The 23,050-nt window shown below is 41.9% G+C and overlaps 1 protein-coding gene across 1 annotated transcript in view; it reads right to left on the bottom strand.

Annotated features, from left to right (window-relative positions):
- Positions 1-23,050, bottom strand: part of LOC124619977 (lipase 3-like) — a 114,073-nt gene that overhangs the window by 51,694 nt on the left and 39,329 nt on the right. The window contains exons 3-4 of the mRNA XM_047146640.1: positions 19,478-19,724; positions 8,033-8,188 (exon numbers count right to left, since the gene is read on the bottom strand). Of these exons, the coding sequence (XP_047002596.1) occupies positions 8,033-8,188; positions 19,478-19,724 (403 nt within the window). The remainder of the gene's footprint in view (positions 1-8,032; positions 8,189-19,477; positions 19,725-23,050) is intronic.

Below are 23,050 nucleotides of genomic sequence, written 5' to 3'. Positions count from 1 at the left end.
CAAGTCACACGTCGTGTCACCTGCTCTTCCGTCAGTCTATGTGCTGCACCCAGAGACAACAAAATTTCTTTACTTGCAAATGATCATGCAGAACCGAAAGAACTGCTGGTGCATTTAGCACTAAGGTATCCTTTAACTGACTATATGTCACTAGCCTGTGTTCATCTAGCATTTTCCTCACAGCATCAATGTTTTCCTCCGTAACTGATGATTGTGGCCTTCCCATCCTCTCAGCGTCCTCTAGAGTGAAATTTCCTGTTAGGAATTCTCTGTACCATCTGTATAGAGTTACACGATGTGGACACACATCACCCTAGTGCAAGATTCTTAACTTCAAAACACTGCTCTATGTCTAAACCACGCGTGAAGTTGTACCGCAGAACTAACCCGAATCTCACTTCGTGACCACGATGCCATAGCAACAGGGGCGGTGAAAAGGGGGCGGGGGGCTATGGGGGCTGTAGCCCTCGCCCCCAATGGAGTATCATATTACACTGGATAAAATGACTTCAGAAATCAGCGAATATATTACTCCAACAGATTCAATCATTTCTTTATAATTATGTAGCTATATGTACCTTTGGAGAAAAGAGAGCCACTTGTATGAATATCAAGCGCTCAGATGGAAACCCAGTTCTAAGCAAAGAAGGGAAAGCAGAAAGGTGGAAGGAGTATATAGAGGGTCTATACAAGGGTGATGATCTTGAGGACGATATTATGGAAATGGAAGAGGATGTAGATGAAGATGAAATGGGAGATATGATACTGCGTGAAGAGTTTGACAGAGCACTGAAAGACCTGAGTCGAAATAAGGCCCCGGGAGTAGACAACATTCCATTAGAACTACTGACAGCCTTGGGAGAGCCAGTCCTGACAAAACTCTACCATCTGGTGAGAAAGATGTATGAGACAGGCGAAATACCCTCAGACTTCAAGAAGAATATAATAATTCCAATCCAAACGAAAGCAAGAGTTGAAAGATGTTAAAATTACCGAACTATCAGTTTAATAAGTTACAGCTGCAAAATACTAACGCGAATTCTTTACAGACGAATGGAAAAACTAGTAGAAGCCGACCTCGGGGAAGATCAGTTTGGATTCCGTACAAAAGTTGGAACACGTGAGGCAATACTGACCTTACGACTTATCTTAGAAGAAAGATTAAGGACAGGCAAACCTACGTTTCTAGTATTTGTAGACATAGAGAAAGCTTTTGACAATGTTGACTGGAATACTCTCTTTCAAATTCTAAAGGTGGCAGGGGTAAATTACAGGGAGCGAAAGGCTATTTACAATTTGTGCAGAAACCAGATGGCAGTTATAAGAGTCGAGGGGCATGAAAGGGAAGCAATGGTTGGGAAGGGAGTGAGACACGGGGTGTAGCCTCTCTCCGATGTTATTCAATCTGTATATTGAGCAAGCAGTGAAGGAAACAAAAGAAAAATTCGGAGTAGGTATTAAAATCCATGGAGAAGAAATAAAAACTTTGAGGTTCGCCGATGGCATTTTAATTCTGTCAGAGACAGCAAAGGACTTGGAAGAGCAGTTGAACGGAATGGACAGTGTCTTGAAAGAAGGATATAAGATGAACATCAACAAAAGCAAATCGAGGATAATGGAATGTAGTCGAATTAAGTCGGGTGATGCTGAGGGAATTAGATTGGGAAATGAGACACTTAAAGTAGTAAAGGAGTTTTGCTATTTGGGGAGCAAAATAACTGATGATGGTCGAAGTAGAGATGATATAAAATGTAGACTGGCAATGGCATGGAAAGCGTTTCTGAAGAAGAGAAATTTGTTAACCTCGAGTATAGATTTAAGTGTCAGGAAGTCTTTTCTGAAAGTATTTGTATGGAGTGTAGCCATGTATGGAAGTGAAACGTGGACGATAAATAGTTTGGACAAGAAGAGAATAGAAGCTTTCGAAATGTGGTGTTACAGAAGAATGCTGAAGATTAGATGGGTAGATTACATAACTAATGAGGAGGTATTGAACAGAATTGGGGAGAAGAGGAGTTTGTGGCACAACTTTACAAGAAGAAGGGACCGGTTGGTAGGACATGTTCTGAGGCATCAGGGGATCACAAATTTAGTATTGGAGGGCAGCGTAGAGGGTACAAATCGTAGAGGGAGACCAAGAGATGAATACACTAAGCAGATTCAGAAGGATGTAGATTGCAGTAAGTACTGGGAGATGAAGCAGCTTGCACAGGATAGAGTAGCATGGAGAGCTGCATCAAACCAGTCTCACGAGTGAAGACCACAACAACAACAACAACAACATAGTTTGCAATGTATTTCAAACACATTTTAACAAAAGAATAAGAGCGGCAAATAGCTTACTATCTAAACCAATAAACAGCATTTAACTTAAAATGGGCGTCTTATCATCTATTAATATACATTTTTTACTCTGATTTCAAAACAGTTACCAAAAACTACTTTAAGCAACACTAAATTTTACCAGTTTGGTAGTGGAGGACTACAACTCTCCTTTTTTTAAGCGATATTCCATTCCCCCAAACGCCCTCCCCCCATTAGCCCCCCCCCCCCTCCGCCTTGACCGACATCTACAATCGCCCCTGCATAGCAAGCACTTCACACTAACCCTGTTAGTGAACGACTGCGCCCACAGACATGGTTCAAATGGCTCTGAGCACTATGGGACTTAACATCTTAGGTCATCAGTCCCCTAGAACGTAGGACTACTTAAACCTAAGTAACCTAAGGACATCACACATATCCATGCCCGAGGCAGGATTCGAAACTGCGACCCCCCACAGACATGGCGCAGTGACTACAATGCAGGTATGAAGTATTCTCAGAACACAGCAACAATCAGACTGATGCGACTTATTGTAGCGTCATATTGCAAAACTTCCTTAATACCCTTTGTGTGGCGTATCTGTAGGCGTGACTGGCTTCCAGACGCTCAACAGGTTCCGACCCTCTTGTGGGAAACAGGACTTCAGCGAGCAAGGAGATGAATCGTGGATGCTACTAGCGTGTGACTAGTTGGGAATTCGTGTCAGACGTGAAGCGTGTCCAGATATCCGAGGCAATTAAAGCAACCGCTTGCATTACGCTGGGGATCTGGGTTCGATTCCCGGTCTGGCAAAAATTTCAGTTTTTGCCATCGAATTATTTCCATGCCCGCCTGCAGCTGTCGTCGATCTTTCCTTTGAAATTTAAGAACTATTTATGTTTCACTATCGTTTCTCCTTAGCCACGTCGTCCTCCATTGTTACAGAGGCCTTAGATCGTGCCCGGACACGGCGTGCCAAACCGCATGCGAGCCAGACGTGTGGGGCAAGTGTGGGTCAAAGGTTGACGTGCCTCGTGGTGTGGAGGACGTACACAGATCTAGTACCCGTTTGCACAAAAAGAAGCAGTCCGGAGGTGTACCCTCACAAGCCTTTAAAAGTGTATGGGAATGACAAAAGAAAAAGATGACAATTCTCAGTATCTACTGGGCAATCGCGTAATCCGTGGGCACTACAAATTTGCTCTGCAATGATATTACAGTACCACGTAGAAAAAATTTAAAAGTTTACTTGACAATGAAAGAGCAAAAGATTACAATGATCGACAGATGGGATCCATGATTCTGTTCATCAAGAAGAAATTGGTGCTACGAATGGTAAAATTTACACTGTCATTACAACAGTTTTTGATGAAATTGGAAAAACTTTATACATTACTAGAAAAGTACGTTGGTTAGGTGGAGGGGAATACTTCGAACGATTTTTCGATTTAAAATCCGCTATTGTTCAATTTATGAAGGAAAAAGGAGTGTGGAACGAAAATTAGAACATCCGGAGTGGTTTGCAGAGCTAGTATTTTTAGTGAGCTTGAATGCACATTGCCCTCTATGAAGCATTGCAAGGTAAGAAACAATTTATTTCTGCTTTGTTGGGGATGCATTTAAAAAAGAAAATCGCATTGTAGACGGGACAAGTTATGACAAACACAGTCCAGTTCCCTAAGCTCAATGACGTTAAAGAAAACGTGGGGTATCAAAAATGCATTGTGCCCTTGAAAGTTTTCTAAACGTTTCGAGGACACTGCTAATCTTACATCTGCTTTCGCGACTGTTTGCCGCTGTAGCTGAAACAGCACCTGCGCGTGTGCAGATGTATCTGATTCATCTGCTGTGTAATTCCTATTTTAAAGACAAATGCCTTTACGTTAAAACTGCCCAGGATATCAGTGTTTTCCTCAAGTAGAGTTTCCACGTCTCCCTAACGAGGTTGCAAAAGTGCTGCAATTATGTGTGTGAAAGACCTGTTTTCGGTTATGAATTTAAATACACTACTGGCCATTAAAATTGTTACACGAAGAAGTAATGCAGATGATAAACGGGTTTTCATTGGACAAATATATTATACTAGAAATGACATGTGATTACATTTTCACGCAATTTGTGTGCATAGATCCTGAGAAATCAGTATCCAGTACAACCACCTCTGGCCGTAATAACGGCCGTGAGACGCCTGGGCATTGAGTCAAACAGAACTTGGATGACGTGAACAGGTACAGTTGCCCATGTAGCTTCAACACGATATCACAGTTCATCAAGAGTAGTGACTGGCGTACTGTGACGAGCCAGTTCCTCGGCCACCATTGACCAGACGTTTTCAGTTGGTGAGAGATCTGGAGAATGTGCTGGCCAGGGCAGTCGAACATTTTCTGTATCCAGAAAGGCCGGTACAGGACTTTCAACATGCGGTCGTGCATTATCCTGCTGAAATGTAGGGTTCTTCAGGGATCGAAAGAAGGGTAGAGCCACGGGTAATAACACATCTGAAATGTAACGTCCACTGTTCAAAGTGCCGTCAATTCGAACAAGAGGTGACCGAGACGTGTAACCAACGACACCCCATACCATCACGCCGGGTGATACGACAGTATGGCGATGACGAATACACGCTTCCAATGTGCGTTCACCGTGATGTTGCCAAACACGGATGCGACCATCATGATGCTGTAAACAGAACCTGGATTCATCCGAAAAAATGACATTTTTGCCATTCGTGCACCCACGTTCGTGATTGAGTACACCGTCGCAGGCGCTTCTGTTTGATGATGCAGCGTCAAGGGTAACCGCAGCCATGGTCTCCGAGCTGATAGTCCATGCTGCTGCAAACGTCGTCGAACTGTTCGTGCAGATGGTTGTTGTCTTGCAAACGTCCCCATATGTTGACTCAGGGATCGAGGCGTGGCTGCACGATCCGTTACAGCCATGCGGATAAGATGGCTGTCATCTCGACTGCTAGTGATACGAGGCCTTTGGGATCCAGCGCGGCGTTCCGTATTACCCTCCTGAACCCACCGATTCCGTATTCTGCTAACAGTCATTGGATCTCGACCAACGCGAGCAGCAAAGTCGTGATACGATAAACCGCAATCGCGATAGGCTACAAGCTGACCTTTATCAAAGTTGGAAACGTGATGGTGCGCACTTCTCCTTACACGAGGCATCACAACAACGTTTCATCAGGCAACGCCGGTCAAGTGCTGTTTGTGTATGAGAAATCGGTTGGAAACTTTCCTCATGTCAGCACGTTGTAGGTGTCGCCACCGGTGCCAACCTTGTGTGAATACTCTGAAAAGCTAATCATTTGCATATCACAGCATCTTCTTCCCGTCGGTTAAATTTCGCGTCTGTAGCACGTCATCTTCGTGGTGTAGCAATTTTAATGGCCAGTAGTGTAAATAACGATTACATGGGAATCTGAGAGCGAAATTCGGTGAAATTGTCTGTGTCTGTTCCATACGGCGACATTTTGTACCTGGTAAAAATTACATTATGCTTACAGCGCACCAAAAATAACTAAACAGTACTGAAAATTTGTTTCGTTTATGATCTGGCACGTATGAAATCTGAAACCAAGTCATATACTGTACGACTGCATTGCCATCTAAGTACGTTGAATTCGCAGTATCCCCCTCTTTCCCCTACCTCCCACTCACGCAGTATGGTGTGGTAGCGGGGGAAAATTGCAGCCAGACTGTAAAACACACACTGTAACACCATAGCTCTAATACTCTACTGATTTATTTTGCTTTTGTTTTATTTAATATTATATCGTTGAGCTTCTGTAAATGTGTTTGTTTGAATCGATAACATAAAATTGTACACTCCTTTCTTGTAAGAACTTTGATGTCATGATTTGATTCTATGCAAAGTAGTGTATCTGTCATTTAAATTCTTTGTCCCATTTGGAGGGAACAAAACTTACTATATATATAAATGTAATTTCTGTGTGAATAATTTTTTGTAGAAATGTCAATATGTGCAAATGTTCTGTTTTATTGAATGAATTTGGTTGCTGTTATGTAAACTGCTGATCCTCACTTAGGGTTCTTAGTTAGTTTGTATGTAAAAGGTGTAGTGGTTCCCCTCGGGAACGGAACTGTGTAGCGCGCGCAATTTGTGGTTGGCTTAGGTGGAAAAAGTCGGGGACGAGCTACCAAACTGTGCTCTGCCATGTAAATGTTGCATATTGTGCTGGTTCCGAGAAAGGCTTTTCCTGCCGCTTTCCAATGCCTCAGATGGATGGATAAATAGCTGGAACTATTCTGGAATTTGTATCTATCATCGCCACCAAGAAATGACAGAGTCCAGCAATTCTACCTGCAATTCCACCTACCAACATGCAATCGCCACGTCATTGCGCAATCACTGTAATGGAGCACTATAGTAATGTACAGTGAAGGACAGCATAATGGATGTGTTAGTGTGCTCAAATATAAGGTAATTTATAACTGAATTTATGTACCTACCTTGATTTTTTCCTCATCATAACACCTCTCAGGTTCCTCTCCGTTTGAACTAAAGTGATTACCGAGTGTCCCTACTGAAAAAACATTACAGACCAGTGTTTTTGCTAATTAATGCCTCTTGAACATAGTAAAAAGAAAGTTAAAGTTAATGTGGCAGGAGAGTGAGTTAAAGTTAATGGTGCTTGCTGAAAATAATTTTCCTAGTAAAACTGCTTATTAATGCGTTGTTGCCAACTTCAAATTAAAAGTTCTTAAGACTGAGGCTCATAAAGTTTTGCTTAGTAAATGATCACATTACTGCCTGTTGTAAATCGCAGAAGGTGAGTCAGTATCTTACATATATGTTAATTTTGTCTCTCAATGTAGTAAAAGTAGAAAACAGCAGTTGTGAAACGTTATATACTCATGTTTGCTAAGTGTCTCTCTTGTGTATTAGAAGTGCGTATTAATAGTATAGCAGGATCCACAGTTTGTCTATTGTGTTAATGCTCAGTAACAAGTAACAGAAAGATCACTAATTATGAAAACCATAATTTGTTTATTCAAATGATAGTGAGAAGCAACCTGTTAGTGGATTCCAATTAACCTTCATTTTAAATAGTAAAGTATTTAACTGAGAGAGACTTAACCTATGTCCAATTTATGATCCTGCAGTGAATGTTAATAGTAATGTTATAAAGACAGTTCAGTTTGAACAAGCCCTGAAAGTAATAGTGTGTTTCGGTGTCTGTTATATTTTTGCAAATAGTTTGTGCTGCTCCAGCTGTTAGCTTCGACCTTAAAACATATGTATGTGTCAGAGTTCATTGCACTCGCGTGAGGCCAAGTATAGGTTGTGTTTATCCATTAAAGTTACTAATAACTATTTTCTTGAACGAGAATGTTATTCATTATCTTGCCTAGTTAGGCTGGCGACCGTTTTCTTTATCCGTTGAACAGTGCAGATAGGCAAAATTTTGTTTGTTACTGTTTAAATATTTACGTAATTCTGACTTTCATTTCCGATAAGCCACCTCCGTTAGGTACAACACGGTCAACATAACAAAATTCCTCTCAGAGGGTAACACTGCTCTGTTGCTTTATACCATAATTGCTTTAACAAGATAGTTTTATTTCACGACCTGCCCACAACTTTAAGGTTATGGTACAGCAGTAGCAGACAGAAGTGTTATAACACACACACACACACTTACACGAAAGAGAAATAAAGCGAAGGAAAGACGGAGAGAGAGCCACACAAACTTACGAAGTCGCTCCTGGATGGGTTTAGTCCGGTGTAGATCTCGACCAGGGACTCGCACGTGCTCCTCCAGGGTGAGTCTGGGCGGCACATCTGCCAGGCTAGCCGCACAAACCCCGGCGGCCGGCCCAGCATCTCGTCAGCGTTCTTCCCGAAGTCGCTCTGCGAACACCACCGACTGTTGTCAACAAGCGAGCAGTTGATATGCAGTTTCTTCTGTCAATGCAGTGTCGCTTCACCAGACCGTGTTTTAACAAGCGAACTCAATTTTCAACAATGCAATATCAGATAGGACAGCGGGTAACATAACTCTACTTATTGTTAGTATAGAGCATAGTAGGAAGAATATACGATTAAATATGTAGGCGAAATTTGATACTGACAGCTGAAACCTGCGGCAGCAACAACAGCTCTAATCCGACTGGGCATCGAGTCAGACTAACAAGGGGAAGGCACGACGTTTGGAACGCGGATTTACTGCAAACTTCGTACACTCGTAGTACTCCACGAGGGCAACAAAATGTGTAAGCAGTAGCGCGTACTTCTCAAGCGTTACTGAGAAAATCGCAAGATAATTTCTATCGTCAAATATATACACCTGTGCGTGGTCGTTTTTACCAGAAAGCGCCGGCAGCTCAGCGTGTTCGGTCAGAGGGTTAGCAGTTGTCTCTAATAAAAAAAAAAAACTGAGTTAATAGATAAACGACGAACTGAAACGGGCGTCTTGCGACTTCCGCCCCGAGCAGGTGCAACGAACAAATTGAGATTAAAATAATGAAAAAAAGAGGTTAGCGTTCAAGCCTCGTAATCGCTGGGTCGCTGGATCGAATCCCACTCTTTGCTTTTTTTATTTCTAACAGTTTCAAGGCAGCACTTATTTTGCAACAAAACAGTATAAACAGGCGATGGTAAAGTAGGAAAATGTAAAGAATACATAACGTAAACAACTGTAACATGCATAGCGGTAGACAAAAATGTTCTTACGGATACACATTCTCTACGTCTGCGTGATTACTATGCTATTGACAATAAAGTGCCTGGCAGAGGGTTCAATGAACCACCTTAAAGCTGTCTCTCTACCGTTCCACTCCCGAGCGGCGGGCGGGAAAAACGAGCATTTAAATTTTTCTCATCGACCTCTGATTTCTCTTATTGTATCGTGATGATCATTTCTCCCTATGTAGGTGGGTGCCAACAGAATGTTTTCGCAATCGGAGGAGAAAACTTGTGATTGAAATTTCATGAGAAGATCCCGTCGCAACGAAAAACGCCTTTGTTTTAATCATGTCTGTGGCACTATCTCCCCTATTTCGTGATAATACAAAACGAGCTGCCCTTCTTTGAACTTTTTCGATGTCATCCGTCAGTACCACCTGGTGCGGCTCCCACACCGCACAGTAATACTCCAGAATGGGGCGGACAAGCGTGGTATAAGCAGTCTCTTTAGTAGACCTGTCGCACCTTCTAAGTGTTCTGCCAATGAATCGCAGTCTTTCGTTGGCTCTACCCACAAAATTATCTATGTGATCGTTCCAATTTAGGTTGTTTGTAATTGTAATCCCTAAGTATTTAGTTGAATTTACAGCCTTCAGATTTGTGTGACTTATCGCGTAATCGAAATTTAGCGGATTTCTTTTAGTATTCATGTGAAAAATTTCACACTTTTCTTTATTCAGGGTCAACTGTCACTTTTCGCACCATACAGATATCTTATCTAAATCATTTTGCAATTCGTTTTGGTCATCTGATGACTTTACAAGACGGTAAATGAGAGCATCATCTGCAAATAATCTAAGACGGCTACTGAGATTGTCCACCTGTACAGGCAGGGTGACGACTCCAGCCAGCGAACAATGGGTATAAAATTCTGTTTATTTATGTAACTTTGACGAATTGCTTGTAGATTCCGTACGTGATTACTTACTAATATTATAACTTTACAGTGTAAATTGCCCTGAACATGACCCTATCGCGGGTTGAAACCAGTTGGCGGCAAAATAAATAATGCGATTGTGACTGTCATTTTGAATAATTCATTATAAGTAAATTAATCGCTGTTATCTCCACAGAACTATGTTGTCTAAAAATCTATCAGAGTAATTTGTGTGAAAAAATGAATCCAGCACCTCAGCAGCATAATTGTTACGCAGCAAGAGTGTGACTGGTTTAAATACAATGCAATTTGTCTTAAAAATGATTTTCGCTCCTCCACGGCGTAACAGCTATGTAGCAAGAGTGTAATAGTTCCAAAAGAAATGTCTTACACACATACGAGGGCCATTCAATATGTAATGTAACGCATTTTTTTTCTCAGCCATTGTCGATTGAAAAAATGTGGGATTTGTGTGGGACATTGTGGAACATTCCCTCTTCAGTCTCTACAGTTCCATGAAATTCCGATAGACGGCGCTAAATGTAGCCTTCAAATTTGCATTCCAAGAAGAGAACTCTCATTGAGTGTCTTTTGGCGGAAAACCAGAGTATCGCAGATGTCTGTAGAGACCAGAGATTGAATAAAAGGGCAGTGAGTTGTTGGACGAGGCGTCTGTTATCGCTATAACAATGTCGCGCAAATCTGTCCAATTTGCGCGCCAGTATGGACCACACAGCTGCGACTCCTACAATGTTGGCACGTGCGAACGCTCTCTTTCGACGTGATCGATGGTTCACAATCAAGCACGTCGCTGCACAACTGGACGTCTCTGTTGCTGGTGCTGACACAAGAGGAGCTCACGTAACTCCGTTGGACTGTTTTTCCTCATCTATTCTACATCCCAGATCTTGAACCTCCTGACTGAGATCTGTTTGGCCCAGTGGAGAATGATCTCCACAGTAAGCAGTATGTGGATGACGGGAAAGTTTTCATGGAGTAAGATGTTGGCTCTGGCGTTGACCAGCAAAGTGGTACTACACCGGTGTAACGTTCTTTTAAAAAAATTTTAGTATGTTTTTCTTTGTTAATAAATATGCAATGCGTAATGTTTGTCTTACCCATATTTACTGTGCGATTTGTTGTTGAGCAGATGGTGCGGTTAATCAGTTTTACTGTCATCCAAAAAAATTAATATAATGAAATCAATCCCTCTGAAATTTTCCCAGACTCGTAGGCACCGAGTTCTACGGCCCTGTACAAAAAAAAAACTGACAAAATTCTCTGTGCAAATAAACAATGAAATAAGTTTTCCTTAGCTCAAGAGTCGAAATGGAAGTAACCTTGGTATTCTGTTCTCTCCACAGTTGTTGTTGTTGTTGTGGTCTTCAGTCCTGAGACTGGTTTGATGCAGCTCTCCATGCTACTCTATCTTGTGCAAGCTTCTTCATCTCCCAGTACCTACTGCAACCTACATCCTTCTGAATCTGCTTACTGTATTCATCTTTTGGTCTCCCACTACGATTTTTACCCTCCACGCTGCCCTCCAATACTAAATTGGTGATCCCTCGATGTCTCAGAACATGTCCTACCAACCGATCCCTTCTTCTTGTAAAGTTGTGCCACAAACTCCTCTTCTCCCCAATTCTATTCAATACCTCCTCATTAGTTATGTAATCTACCCATCTAATCTTCAGCATTCTTCTGTAGCACCACATTTCGAAAGCTTCTATTCTCTTCTTGTCCAAACTATTTATCGTCCACGTTTCACTTGCATAAATGGCTACACTCCATACAAATACTTTCAGAAACGACTTCCTGACATTTAAATCTATACTCGATGTTTACAAATTTTTCTTCTTCAAAAACGCTTTCCTTGCCATTGCCAGTCTACATTTTATATCCTCTCTACTTCGACCATCGTCAGTTATTTTGCTCCCCAAATAACAAAACTCCTTTACTACTTTGAATGTCTCATTTCCTAATCTAATTCCCTCAGCATCACCCGACTTAATTCGACTACATTCCATTATCCTCGTTTTGCTTTTGTTGATGTTCATCTTGTACCCTCCTTTCAAGACACTGTCCATTCAGTTTAGCTGCTCTTCCAAGTCCTTTGCTGTCTCTGACAGAATTAGAATGTCATCGGCGAACCTCAAAGTTTTTATTTCTTCTCCATGGATTTTAATACCTACTATAAATAATAATGGAATATTACATGGTATCACCAAAGACAAATAGCATCGGAAGTAAATGAATATCAGATATACAGGCTGAAAAGTATTTAAACCGACATACTCTGGGAGGTTGTAGGGGACATCAAAATAAATAATTTTCCCTAATGTCATTTTTTCCTAGGAGGATTATTTAAACCGGTGGAGGCCGTATTACGCTCTTCACTTGTTAGAGGCCGTATTACGATCTTCAGCTGTTAGAGGGCGTATTACGCTCTTCAGTTGTAGACAACTGCTGTTCACCAGTCTAGTAGTGCATTGTCTCTGTTTATCAATGGAGGGATACACCTGGAGTGAGTACACTGACATGTTTGGTGCGTACTACGTAGCGCACCACAACGGACGAGCTGCGCAGCGGGTCTATCAATAACAATATCCTAATCGCCGTATCCCGCATCATACGACCTTTGCTGCTGTGTACCAACGTCTGCGTGAGACCGGGTCATTTAGCAGATTACCTGGACAGGGACGCCGTCGCACGGTAATAACGCTGCAATTTGAGGGCGCTGTCTTGCAGTATGTGGAGCGGGATCCTTCAATCAGCACTCGTGCAAAGAACAGTCCTTCGAGAGCAAGTGTTACGTTCATTTCACTTACAGCTTGTCCACAACCTGGAACCAGTTGATTATCCACCCAGAGCACAGTTTTCGCAGTGGTACCTGGGACACTGTGAAATGCATCCTACATTTCCATCCTCTGGGTTGTTTACCGATGAAGCAACGTTTGGGCGTGATGGAGTCTTCAACATGCACAATTTGCATGTTTGGAGTGAGGATAACCCACATGCCACAGTTACTAGCGCTCATCAAGTGCGGTTCTTCGTTAATGTGTGGGTCGGTGTTGTTGGGGACTGTTTAATTGGGCCGTATCTGCTACCTAGGCCATTAAATGGCAGGCACTGTTATAATATTCTCGCCAGAGCATTGCCGGAATTGTTGGAAAACGTCCCGCTCCCTACAAAACAACGCATGTGGTTCCGACATGACGGGTCGCCGGCACATTTGAGTCATCGTGTGCGCCGATTCCTGGACCGACGGTTCCCAGAAATGTGGATTGGGAGAGGTGGTCCTGTACCATGGCCTGCTCGATCCCCAGATATGTCCCCTCTGGACTTTTTTGTTGGTTTCATTAATTTGTCGCCAGAGAAATCTTCCTCTACCGGTTTAAATACTCCTCATAGGAAAAAATGACATTAGGGGAAAATATTTGTTTTGACGTCCCCTGCAACCTCCCAGAGTTTGTCGGTTTAAATACTTTTCACCCTATATAGAGGCTGTATACAAAAGGATACATCTTCTTATTACGAAAAAATGTTTGAATTACCGTTTGCAGTGGTCAGACTGCCCGAAGGATGTGATCCGCTGGACACATGTCACAATAATTGTTGTCTCTTTCAGTTGTTGTTTTCGTGTATACTCGAATGAAAATAGAAAAATGTGCAACTCTTACGGTAAGAGTACCGACCTGCAAGATACTCCCTACCGGGCACATTGCCTCCTAATAAAATGCATAATAATCAAGAAATCGTGAAAACAAGGAACCAATAGAATTTGTATAAGCATAGGAAATGTGTCAAGTAAAAGTCTGGTGTGTTTTATAGGTATGTGGACTCGCATGTAGAACTAAAATAAGCATAAATTGTGATGTGCTGGTAATGCAAATAACAACTTCTGCAAGACAAATGTCAAGTATCATATTTTCTGAAAAGTAGCAAAAAAATTTATGCAATGCTGAAAGGCGGAAAATAAGTAGTTGTGATATGTGATCCTCAAAATCATATTTAGCTACATTAAAGGAACCAAAGGAAAAATCATTCTATAAAGTGTTTGACGTTGCTGATGTGATGATTGCCTCGCGATTTTCTCGTTCGTAAAGTCAATCTGAACCACATTGGGATGGAGAAGATAACGTATCCTAAAAGGTCCAGAATAAAAGTTCAAATTTACTGCAACGACGTTTTCCTCTGTTGGATAGTTACTGAGTCCATAACAACACTTTTTGTACTATGCGAAATTCCTGGAAGTTACTCTCCTGTTTTTGTTGATGGACGATAATACTCGACCTCATAGAGCACAGGTGGTAGAAGTTTTCTTCGAGACTGAAGATACTGCATGGATGGCGTGCCCTGCTCGCTCTTCCGATCTGAATCCCATAGAGCATGTTTGGGATGCTCTAGGGAGATGGGTTGCAACACGTCACCAACCACCAACCACTCTCCTAGATTTGCGAGCAACTCTGCGAGAAGAAGGGGCGTTATTGCCTGAGCATGAGATTGATGACATCATTCACAAGATGCAACGTCGTTGTCAGACCTGTATTGCTGCCATGGGCGGTAACACCCCGTACTGAGCACTATAGCCAGGAGTCTACCATCGATATGCTGGAAAAATTGTACATTTAAAGCCAGCGGCAGGCATAAAACGTCATCTGAAATTGTACTGAATGCTTTCTCAGAAAATTATTTTGAACATTTGGTTCATGAGCCCACTCGAAGCGTAAATGGTTGCGAAAGCGTGCTTGATCTCTTAGCAACAAATAATCCTGGACAAATAGGGAGTATCTTGACGAATACAGGAATTAGCAACCACAAGGTAGTTGCTGCTAGGCTGAATGCCGTAACACCTACAACCATCAAAAAGAAACTAAAAGCACATCTATTTAAAAAAAAAGCCGATAAAAATGCTCTTAACGCCTTTTTAAGAGAGTCTCCACTCCTTTCGTTCTGATCACGTAAGCATAGAAAAGATGTGGAAAGTTTCAAAGAGATAGTATCGACTTCAGTTGAGAGACATATGCCACATAAATTGATAAGTGATGGTCCTGATCCCCCATGGCAGACAAAACGAGTCAGATCGTTGTTGCAGAAGCAACGAAAAAAGCACGCCAAATTTAAAAGAACGCAAAATCCCCAAGACTGTCAAAGTTTTGCAGAAGTTCGAAATACAGCATGTACTTCAATGCGAGATGCTTTTAATAATTTCCACAACGAAACTCCGTCTCGGAATCTGGCAGATTGCTTATAGATTACGTACATGACTACTTACTAATATTATAACTTTACAGTGTAAATTGCCCTTAAGATGACCCCATCGCGGGTTGAAACTGGTTGGCGGCAAAATAAATAATGCGAGTGTGAGTGTCATTTTGAATAATTGATTACTCTGATAGCCTCCTGCTTCTATGTTTAATAATAACAGCCGATTCAAGACGTGTGTAACAGCGCATCAGAGTAGTAATTATTGCTGAAGCAGGAACTTTTTATTTAAATAAACACGCTGAGGAGTCGTACTCATGCACGCAAGGCATTGCTGGATGCCTGAGGCAAACTATGCCGCAGGGGTTGGCCAACCTCATTGTGAAGCTGGTCACTACAAATATCCCCACGCATCTACGGAATGAGGACAGAAGTCCCAACCTGCCACAGAAAGTGCATCTCCTTGGGTCTACGTTGTGGCCATCACCCCATGCCCAATACTCACGCCAGAGGCGAGGTTTTTGCTCACATTTTTGAACAGGACATCCCACTGGCTGAGGACCGCAAGCTTCTAGTTCACAGCCCACAGACAATGAATATTAGACATACTTCTCACCTGATAAATGCTATGGCAAATGAAAGAACCTCGGAAATCCTCTTTCCCGATTTGTATCAACAAGAGTATAATGCAAATCCGCAACCTATTACTAAGAAGTTGTCAAAATTACATGTAAGTTACATAGTTTGTCGTCCGCCCCCGGTAGCTGAGTCATCGGCGCGACAGAATGTCAGTCCTAAGCGCCCGGGTTCGATTCCCGGCTGGGTCGGAGATTTTCTTCGCTGAGGGACTGGGTGTTGTATTGTCCTAATCATCATTTCATCCCCATCGATGTACAAGTCGCCGAAGTGGCGTCAAATCGTAAGACTTGCACCTGGCGAACGATCTACACGGCTGGAGGCCCTAGTCACACGACATTTCACAGTAATGTCAAAATCTGACATAGTTTTGAGATACAATACAAACATTTTATAGATATGGAAATAACATTGTGATAGTTACATTGGCAACATATAACAGCAAACTGTATAATGTGGGCATCTGCAACTAAAGGTACGCATTTTTGTGAAATAACCCATAAACAGTTGATGCATAACCTTGAATAGTACTACCACTTTCACAACATTAGAGTAGCAATTTAGTGTGATAACCTTATTTGCACATGTACAAAATCTCCGTATTATATATCCAAATTATATAAAGATACTGACTCCACTTGTTCCTCGGTAAAATTTCAGCTGGATTCGTTTCTACTTTAAAAATAAAACATACAACCCCTGCGTTCTCTATTCTGCTGTTTACTTTTCATCCACACACAAACTCAGTATTCTGCTGGAATCAGCACGTGATGGGTATTACCAAGATGCATCAGATTCGTTCGAACAAGACCTGGTTTCACTCTTTGCATCTCTTTACCATTCGTTATTGGTTCTAATTTTATTCTGTGGCCCCTTTCTCGATGCTTTTGACTACGTCCTGCCTTTTGATCATGATTACTACTTAATGTCACTGTACATCTTAAAGTCCCCCTTTTCTTGGTTTTACAACTACACTGTTCTTTTTACAGCTCACCTGCTTCTTATGACCGTCTTCTTGATTCAGTCTGTTTTAAATTTTGACTGTCGTCACTATTTCGACGACTTTATTGTAACCTAACAGGGAATGAGGTAAAGTCAAACTTTTCATGTAAATGATTTGAAAATAAGTAAGTTGACTATTATATTCAAATTTGCTATTGTCAGCTACGTATCTTCCTAGATTCTTGCCAACCCTACAAAAAACATTTAATTCCACCGTGGATAAGTGGGAGAGAATGTCTCCACCAAACTGGCGAAGGACGTGATGTTACAATGATGTAGCTGACCATTTGTGTCAGACATGGTCAGGTGCAGTGTCGACCTTTGAGGAGCTTGTGAGAAGCCGTATTGGATTTCGTATTTGGTGAATTTAGTCTTACATCTTGCGTGTTATTAAAGTATGCTGTTTAAAGGCAATGACACATTGAAGAGTTATCAAAAACACATCATTCTCGGTATGATTGATTATAATTAAATGTCAGCTAATTGCATAACAGCAAATAATACCTTCAGAAGAACCTAAGATGATCATCTGTCAGGAAAGTTCTTTGTAGCAAAGTGAAGTGAGATATGGTGTCACAAATTTTGAATACCATCGTTTACATAATGCTCTTTACAATTCTCTTTTCCACCTTCCTGTACCTAAAGTATTTGAGACTTTCTTATTAATGTAATAGAAGTATGTTTACAGTATTTGATGTTAGGTACAGATAGGAGTGCTGTCTCTCTAGATTGTATACTTTCTCACAAATTGCCTTATTTCTGTTTCCACTGGAGCAGTTAGAAATGTTTTGTGATCTGTGTGCTCTGTTTCTGTGGTATGTCTACTACGTTTTGATAAATCTTCAATATGCCATTTCCTCAGAGTGAAACACTTTAATAAAACGGAAGTTATAATACCAAAACCACCAAATACAAAATGCAATATGCAGACTTCCAAGTTCTTTAAAGTAATAGCTGACAAAAATCTCAAACAGTTGATATAAGTGGTGGCTATGATATTTTGACATAACTTTCTTAGATAACTTGGGTACAAACAGTCTCTCCCTGGACAAATGGATTAGTACTGCCACCTTTGATTGCTCATGACCGTTTAATCTTGAAAGCGAGAGCAAACTCTGGTAATGCTGTAGGTGCTGAAGGAGGGGATAATAAATCATGTCAGTTCCCATGTCTGCAGAAGGAAAATAGAGGGGGAGTGAGATGGCAGAATGGCTGGGGAGGAGAGTAACCTTGAGCTTGACCTTGGGGGAGATCTGGCAACAATGCAGCTGGCACTGATACTTCTCTAGTCTCCCTACAATATAAATCCAGTAAGTTTTGAGACTGGTTTAACAAAAAATAGAGAAAAGTTCAGATGGTGGGTTTAATGTTTCAGGTGTTCTATGTAGTGTTCCCCCCACTTGAGTACAATGCACAGAGCAATCATAAAACCATGTAAAACAGTAGAAAAGTTCTTCTTTGAGGTGTTGTTTAGCTTGCACATCACATAAGCTTAAATATTGGTTACCTTGTCAAAGAGCTGACCCTTCAAGTGACTTTCTGGACTTTCTCACTTTGTGGTAAGTTTGTATTGGTAACACTAAATCACCTTTGGCGATTTTTTCTAGACTAGAATTTTCCATATTTTGCATTTTGATCAGATTGCCACAGTTGTAGTTCGACTGTCAAAGTGTATGGGACAAACTTTAGCCTGCCCAGTTGGCCGTGTGGTGTAATGCACAGCTTTCCGGGTGGGAAGGAGTGCTGTCCCCAGCACAAATCCGCCCAGTGGATTTGTGTTGAGGTCCGGTGAGCCGGCCAGTCTGTGGATGGTTTTTAGGCGGTTTTCCATCTGCCTTGGCATATACGGGCTGGTTCCCCTTATTCCGCCTCAGCTACACTATGTTGGCAATTGCTGCGCAAACAAGTTATCCATGTACGCATACACCACCATTACGCAAACATAGGGGTTACACTCATCTGGTGTGAGATGTTCCCTGGGGAGTCCACCGGGGGCTCAACCACATAATAACCCTGGGTTCAGTGTGGGGCAGTGGAGGGTGAATAGGGGTGAAGTGGACTGCGGTAGTCGTCGTGGAGTTGCGGACCACTGCGGCTGTGGTGGGGACGGAGCCTCTCCGTCGTTTATAGGTACCCGGTTAACATAATATAACATGGGACAAACTTTAAACACACTTTTCTCTTCTTCAGAACATTCTGGAGGATGTCTCGAATAACTAGAGATGTTGCTCCAATTTTAATTGTGACACAACAGTGTTGACACATTCTGGCTGCATGTAGACTACTTAAAACTGCCTGCTTACAACTGACTGGTGTAATGCACTACTGCAGTACAGAGTTGTTAATTCAACATGCTACTGTAGTTATTGCGCTGACAGCGCCTATACGACAAGAATAAAGCCAATATTGGAACTGTTCAGACCGTTGGTATATTGTGATTTCTCTCTACAGCTGGTTTTTTTAAAATGTTTTTATCTATCTGATGGCAGTATCGTTTAATAAACATAAAAGTAAATCTTTGTATAGCCCCACTTGCCAGGTCAATTTTTAACTGTTAATTTCTCCAGATGAGGAGAAAGTAAGCCATGTCGCAAATTGGCTGAATTGCAAGGGAGGCTTGACTGTTGGATACCTAACTACTCTCTTTCTGGAGCGGAGTCAACTGCATGCACTCTTCGCACCCATCTCTGGAATGGCTAAGGAAAACTTTTGCAAAACAGTTTGGGCGGACTTACGATGGCCTTATCGGGGAACAAGGCGATGGCCTTCAGGAGCAGGCTGTGTCGCTGCGTGAAGAGCACGGCGGGCGCCATGAGGAAGGCAGCCCTGACGACGGAACGCATGCGCGGCACCAGCTCTAGCCACGTGTAGAATGCGTTGCCGCCCGAGCTAATCCCCACGAAGAAGACGCGGGGGTTCCCCGTCAGGCGTCGCGTCAGCGACAGCAATGCCGGCATGTCGTACCGCCCCACATCGTCCAGCCTGAAAAGTGCGCGTGCAAAAAGGCGGAATAATTACCCGCAAATGACATGTAAAAACTGAGGTTTAAAATTAATATAAGTTACTCTAAATTAGACTAAATTCATGTAAAGTATGTCGTACCATACGTCAGAAAGCCTTGCACGATATTTACTTATGCAGAGTGGTCAGAGACAGTATAAAAAGCTAATAAGGATGTTGCAGGGTAGGCTGTGCCTAGAAGTAATTATTAAGGAAAAAGTTCGATATGTTTTGCCGTTTTCAGTATAATCAGCACTGAAGTTACCCGCCGATGGAGGTTTGAAAAGTTCTCGGAATCACCACAAGAGGACAGCGCTAGCGCAACGAGTTGTTTACATGATATTGGACTGTTGCCTACTGCGTGCCACGTCAGTGCTCTTGGAAGAGAGCTGTGGTGGTGATGTAGCTCTGTTGTTCCAGTGTAGTGATTTGCGAAGATGGAAAAAAATCGAGATTCGAGCGATGATTAAGTACTTTGTAAAGAAAGGTATGAAAGCAAAGGACATTAATGTCGATTGCCAGGGCACGCTGGGGGAATCTACTCCTTCATATTGAACTGCTGCCAAGTGGAAGATTGAATTTAAATTTGGTCGGGAAAGCTTAGATGATGACCCGTGCAGTGATCGGCCAAGATTTGTCACTACTCCAGAAATCATAGAAAGAGTGCACAAAATGGTCATGGAGGATCGCAGATTGAAAGTGCGTGAAATTGTTCACGCTTGCGAGATGTCATCTGAAAGGGTATATCACATTTTAACTGAAGAATTAGAAATGAAAAAATTATCTGCAAGATGGGTGCCGCGACTCTTAACACTGGATCAAAAACGAATGAAAATCGACGTATTGGAACAATGTTTGGCCCATTTTAGGAGAAACGAACAAGATTTTTTGCGCCGGTTTGTGATCACAGATGAAACTTGGGTGCACTGCTGTACCCCAGAGACAAAACAACAGTCAAAGCCGAGGAAACATGCTGATTCTCCGCCAACAAAGAAAGCAAAGACAATTCCTTCGGCGGGAAAGGTCTTGGCATCAGTGTTCTGGGATGCAAAGAGGATTCTGTTTGTAGATTGTCTCCCCACTGGGCAAACAATTACTGGAGAATACTATGCTACCTCCGTGGACAAATTGCAACAAAAGATACGATAAAAAAGGCCAGGTTTAGCAAGGAAGAAAGTCATCTTCCATCAAGACAATGTGCGCCCGCACACATGTGCCATCACAATGGCAAAATTACATGACCTAAGGTATGAACTGTTGGCACACCCGCCTTATTCACCTGATATGGCTCTGTCAGACTTCCATCTCTTCCCAAAACAAAATTTTTCTTGGTGGACGAATTATTTTGTGAGCCTGGAGGAATCTCATTTTCGAGATGGGGGTCAAGGCACTTGAACATCGTTGGACCAAGTGCATTAATCTACAAGACTACATTGAAAAATAAAAAAAAGTTTCAGTGTTGTAAGTACTTTTTTTTTATTCTGTTCCGAGAACTTTTCAAACCACCCTCGTAGTTACATATACTGTATACCCATACGATCACGGACCCTGAAGACCATGCTCCGACCTCACAATGTTCCTCCATAGATTACGATCGTGTGCACTTTGGATCCAGTTCTCATCGACACCTAACTGCTGAAGGTCTTTCTGCAGTTCATCGTCCCATCGCTTCCTTGGTCTTCCAATTGGACGAGTTCCATCAGGTTTTCGCTTAAACCCAGCATTTTTCTGGCCGTCTAGCAATGTTCCCTGCGAGGCTTATTCTCCACGCTTTCATTTTCTTCATGATGTGTGGTGCTTAATTGGTCATTGAGTTTCGGTTCTTTCTACTTCTCCAAGAGTTCTCTTCGCAGATTGGTGCAAATACATTTATCATGATTTTCCTTTCAAAGATCATCCTCTTTTTGTGGAGCTTAACGTATTTGTCCCATATGATAATACCAGTACTGTCACTGCATTATAGGCCTTAATCTCAACTGACGGGTTTTTGTTGATATTATCTGCTCCTGACTGGAATAAGTTTTAGACACATTGACAATACGTTGATTAATTTCTTGATTTACATTACATGCCTGGTGAACCAAGTGCTGAGTACTTAAAATTTTTCACTCTGATTATACTCCCTATTTCATCCTGCAATGCGGCGCTTTTAGGGGCTTCTCTGAATACTTCTATCATTTCATTCTTCTCCATATTAATCGTCAGACCAAACTTACTAGCTTCTTTGCTAAGTCTGTTACAGTTTGTGCCCTCTCTTCCTCTTAATCCACTATGGCTGCAATGTCGTCAGCACATTTCATAGCTGTGTTCTGCCATTTAGAATCACCCCATTACCTTATCTTTTCATTTCCCGAGTTGATTTCTCGAGCACCAAATTGAAAGATGTGGCAAAATGGCATCACGTTGTCTCACACCTGTTCTGATATTGAATTTCTTGGATAGCTCCCTCTGGTATTTCACCTTGGCTTTTGTCTCTGCTGTACACACCTTCACCAAGTTAATTAACGTTGTTGGTATGTCAAGCTCTCTGAGGTTGTAGGTAATCAGTGTATACTAATATACGCATTTGATGAATCCACAAATGTTACCAGGAACCGAAGGCTGACTTCCCAGCACTTCCCCCAGATTTGCATATTGGTAAAAATTTGATACATGGTTGATCTTCCTGCCCAAAAACCTGCCAGGTACTCTCTAACGTCATCTTCAGCAAAAGGCTTCAGATTTTCAAGAAGTATTAGTGATATCACTTTGTATGGTACACTTAGTAGAGTCATACTTCTATAATTACTACAGGTCCCTTTATTGTTCTTTTTGAGCAGTGGGATAAGAGTAGCTTGACTTCCACTCTTTTTGGATCTCCTCCTTCTCCATTCTTCAGTTACGAGACTCTATATCTCTTTCTGAAATGTTTCACCTCCTGCCATCCAATATGTAGTTGCACGTTTAAATTCAATCTGCCAGACAAAGTGCCGCCAAGCGTGCTCTTCGTTGGGTTTCCTCAAACCGAAAAGACTTATTTACTATCAAAAACAGTCTTTATCACAATTTATTTATTACGGTGACCGGTTTCGACCACTACTGTGATCATCTTCAGACCAATGAGTAAGAACCTCCTTCTGCTGGAGTGATTCTCCAGCAGAAGGAGTTTCTTGATCATTGGTCTGAAGGCGATCACAGTAGTGGTCGTAACCGGTCATCGTAATAAATAAATTGTGATAAAGACTGTTTTTGATATAAATATTTGTAACACATTGATCACTGATCACTGTCATAATTGTAAAAATTCTGTCACTAAATGTAATTGGGTT

Source organism: Schistocerca americana, chromosome 6, assembly GCF_021461395.2.
Source record: "Schistocerca americana isolate TAMUIC-IGC-003095 chromosome 6, iqSchAmer2.1, whole genome shotgun sequence".
In the NCBI taxonomy this organism is placed as follows: Eukaryota; Metazoa; Arthropoda; class Insecta; order Orthoptera; family Acrididae; genus Schistocerca; species Schistocerca americana.
This window is presented reverse-complemented; position numbering and strand designations above follow the sequence as displayed.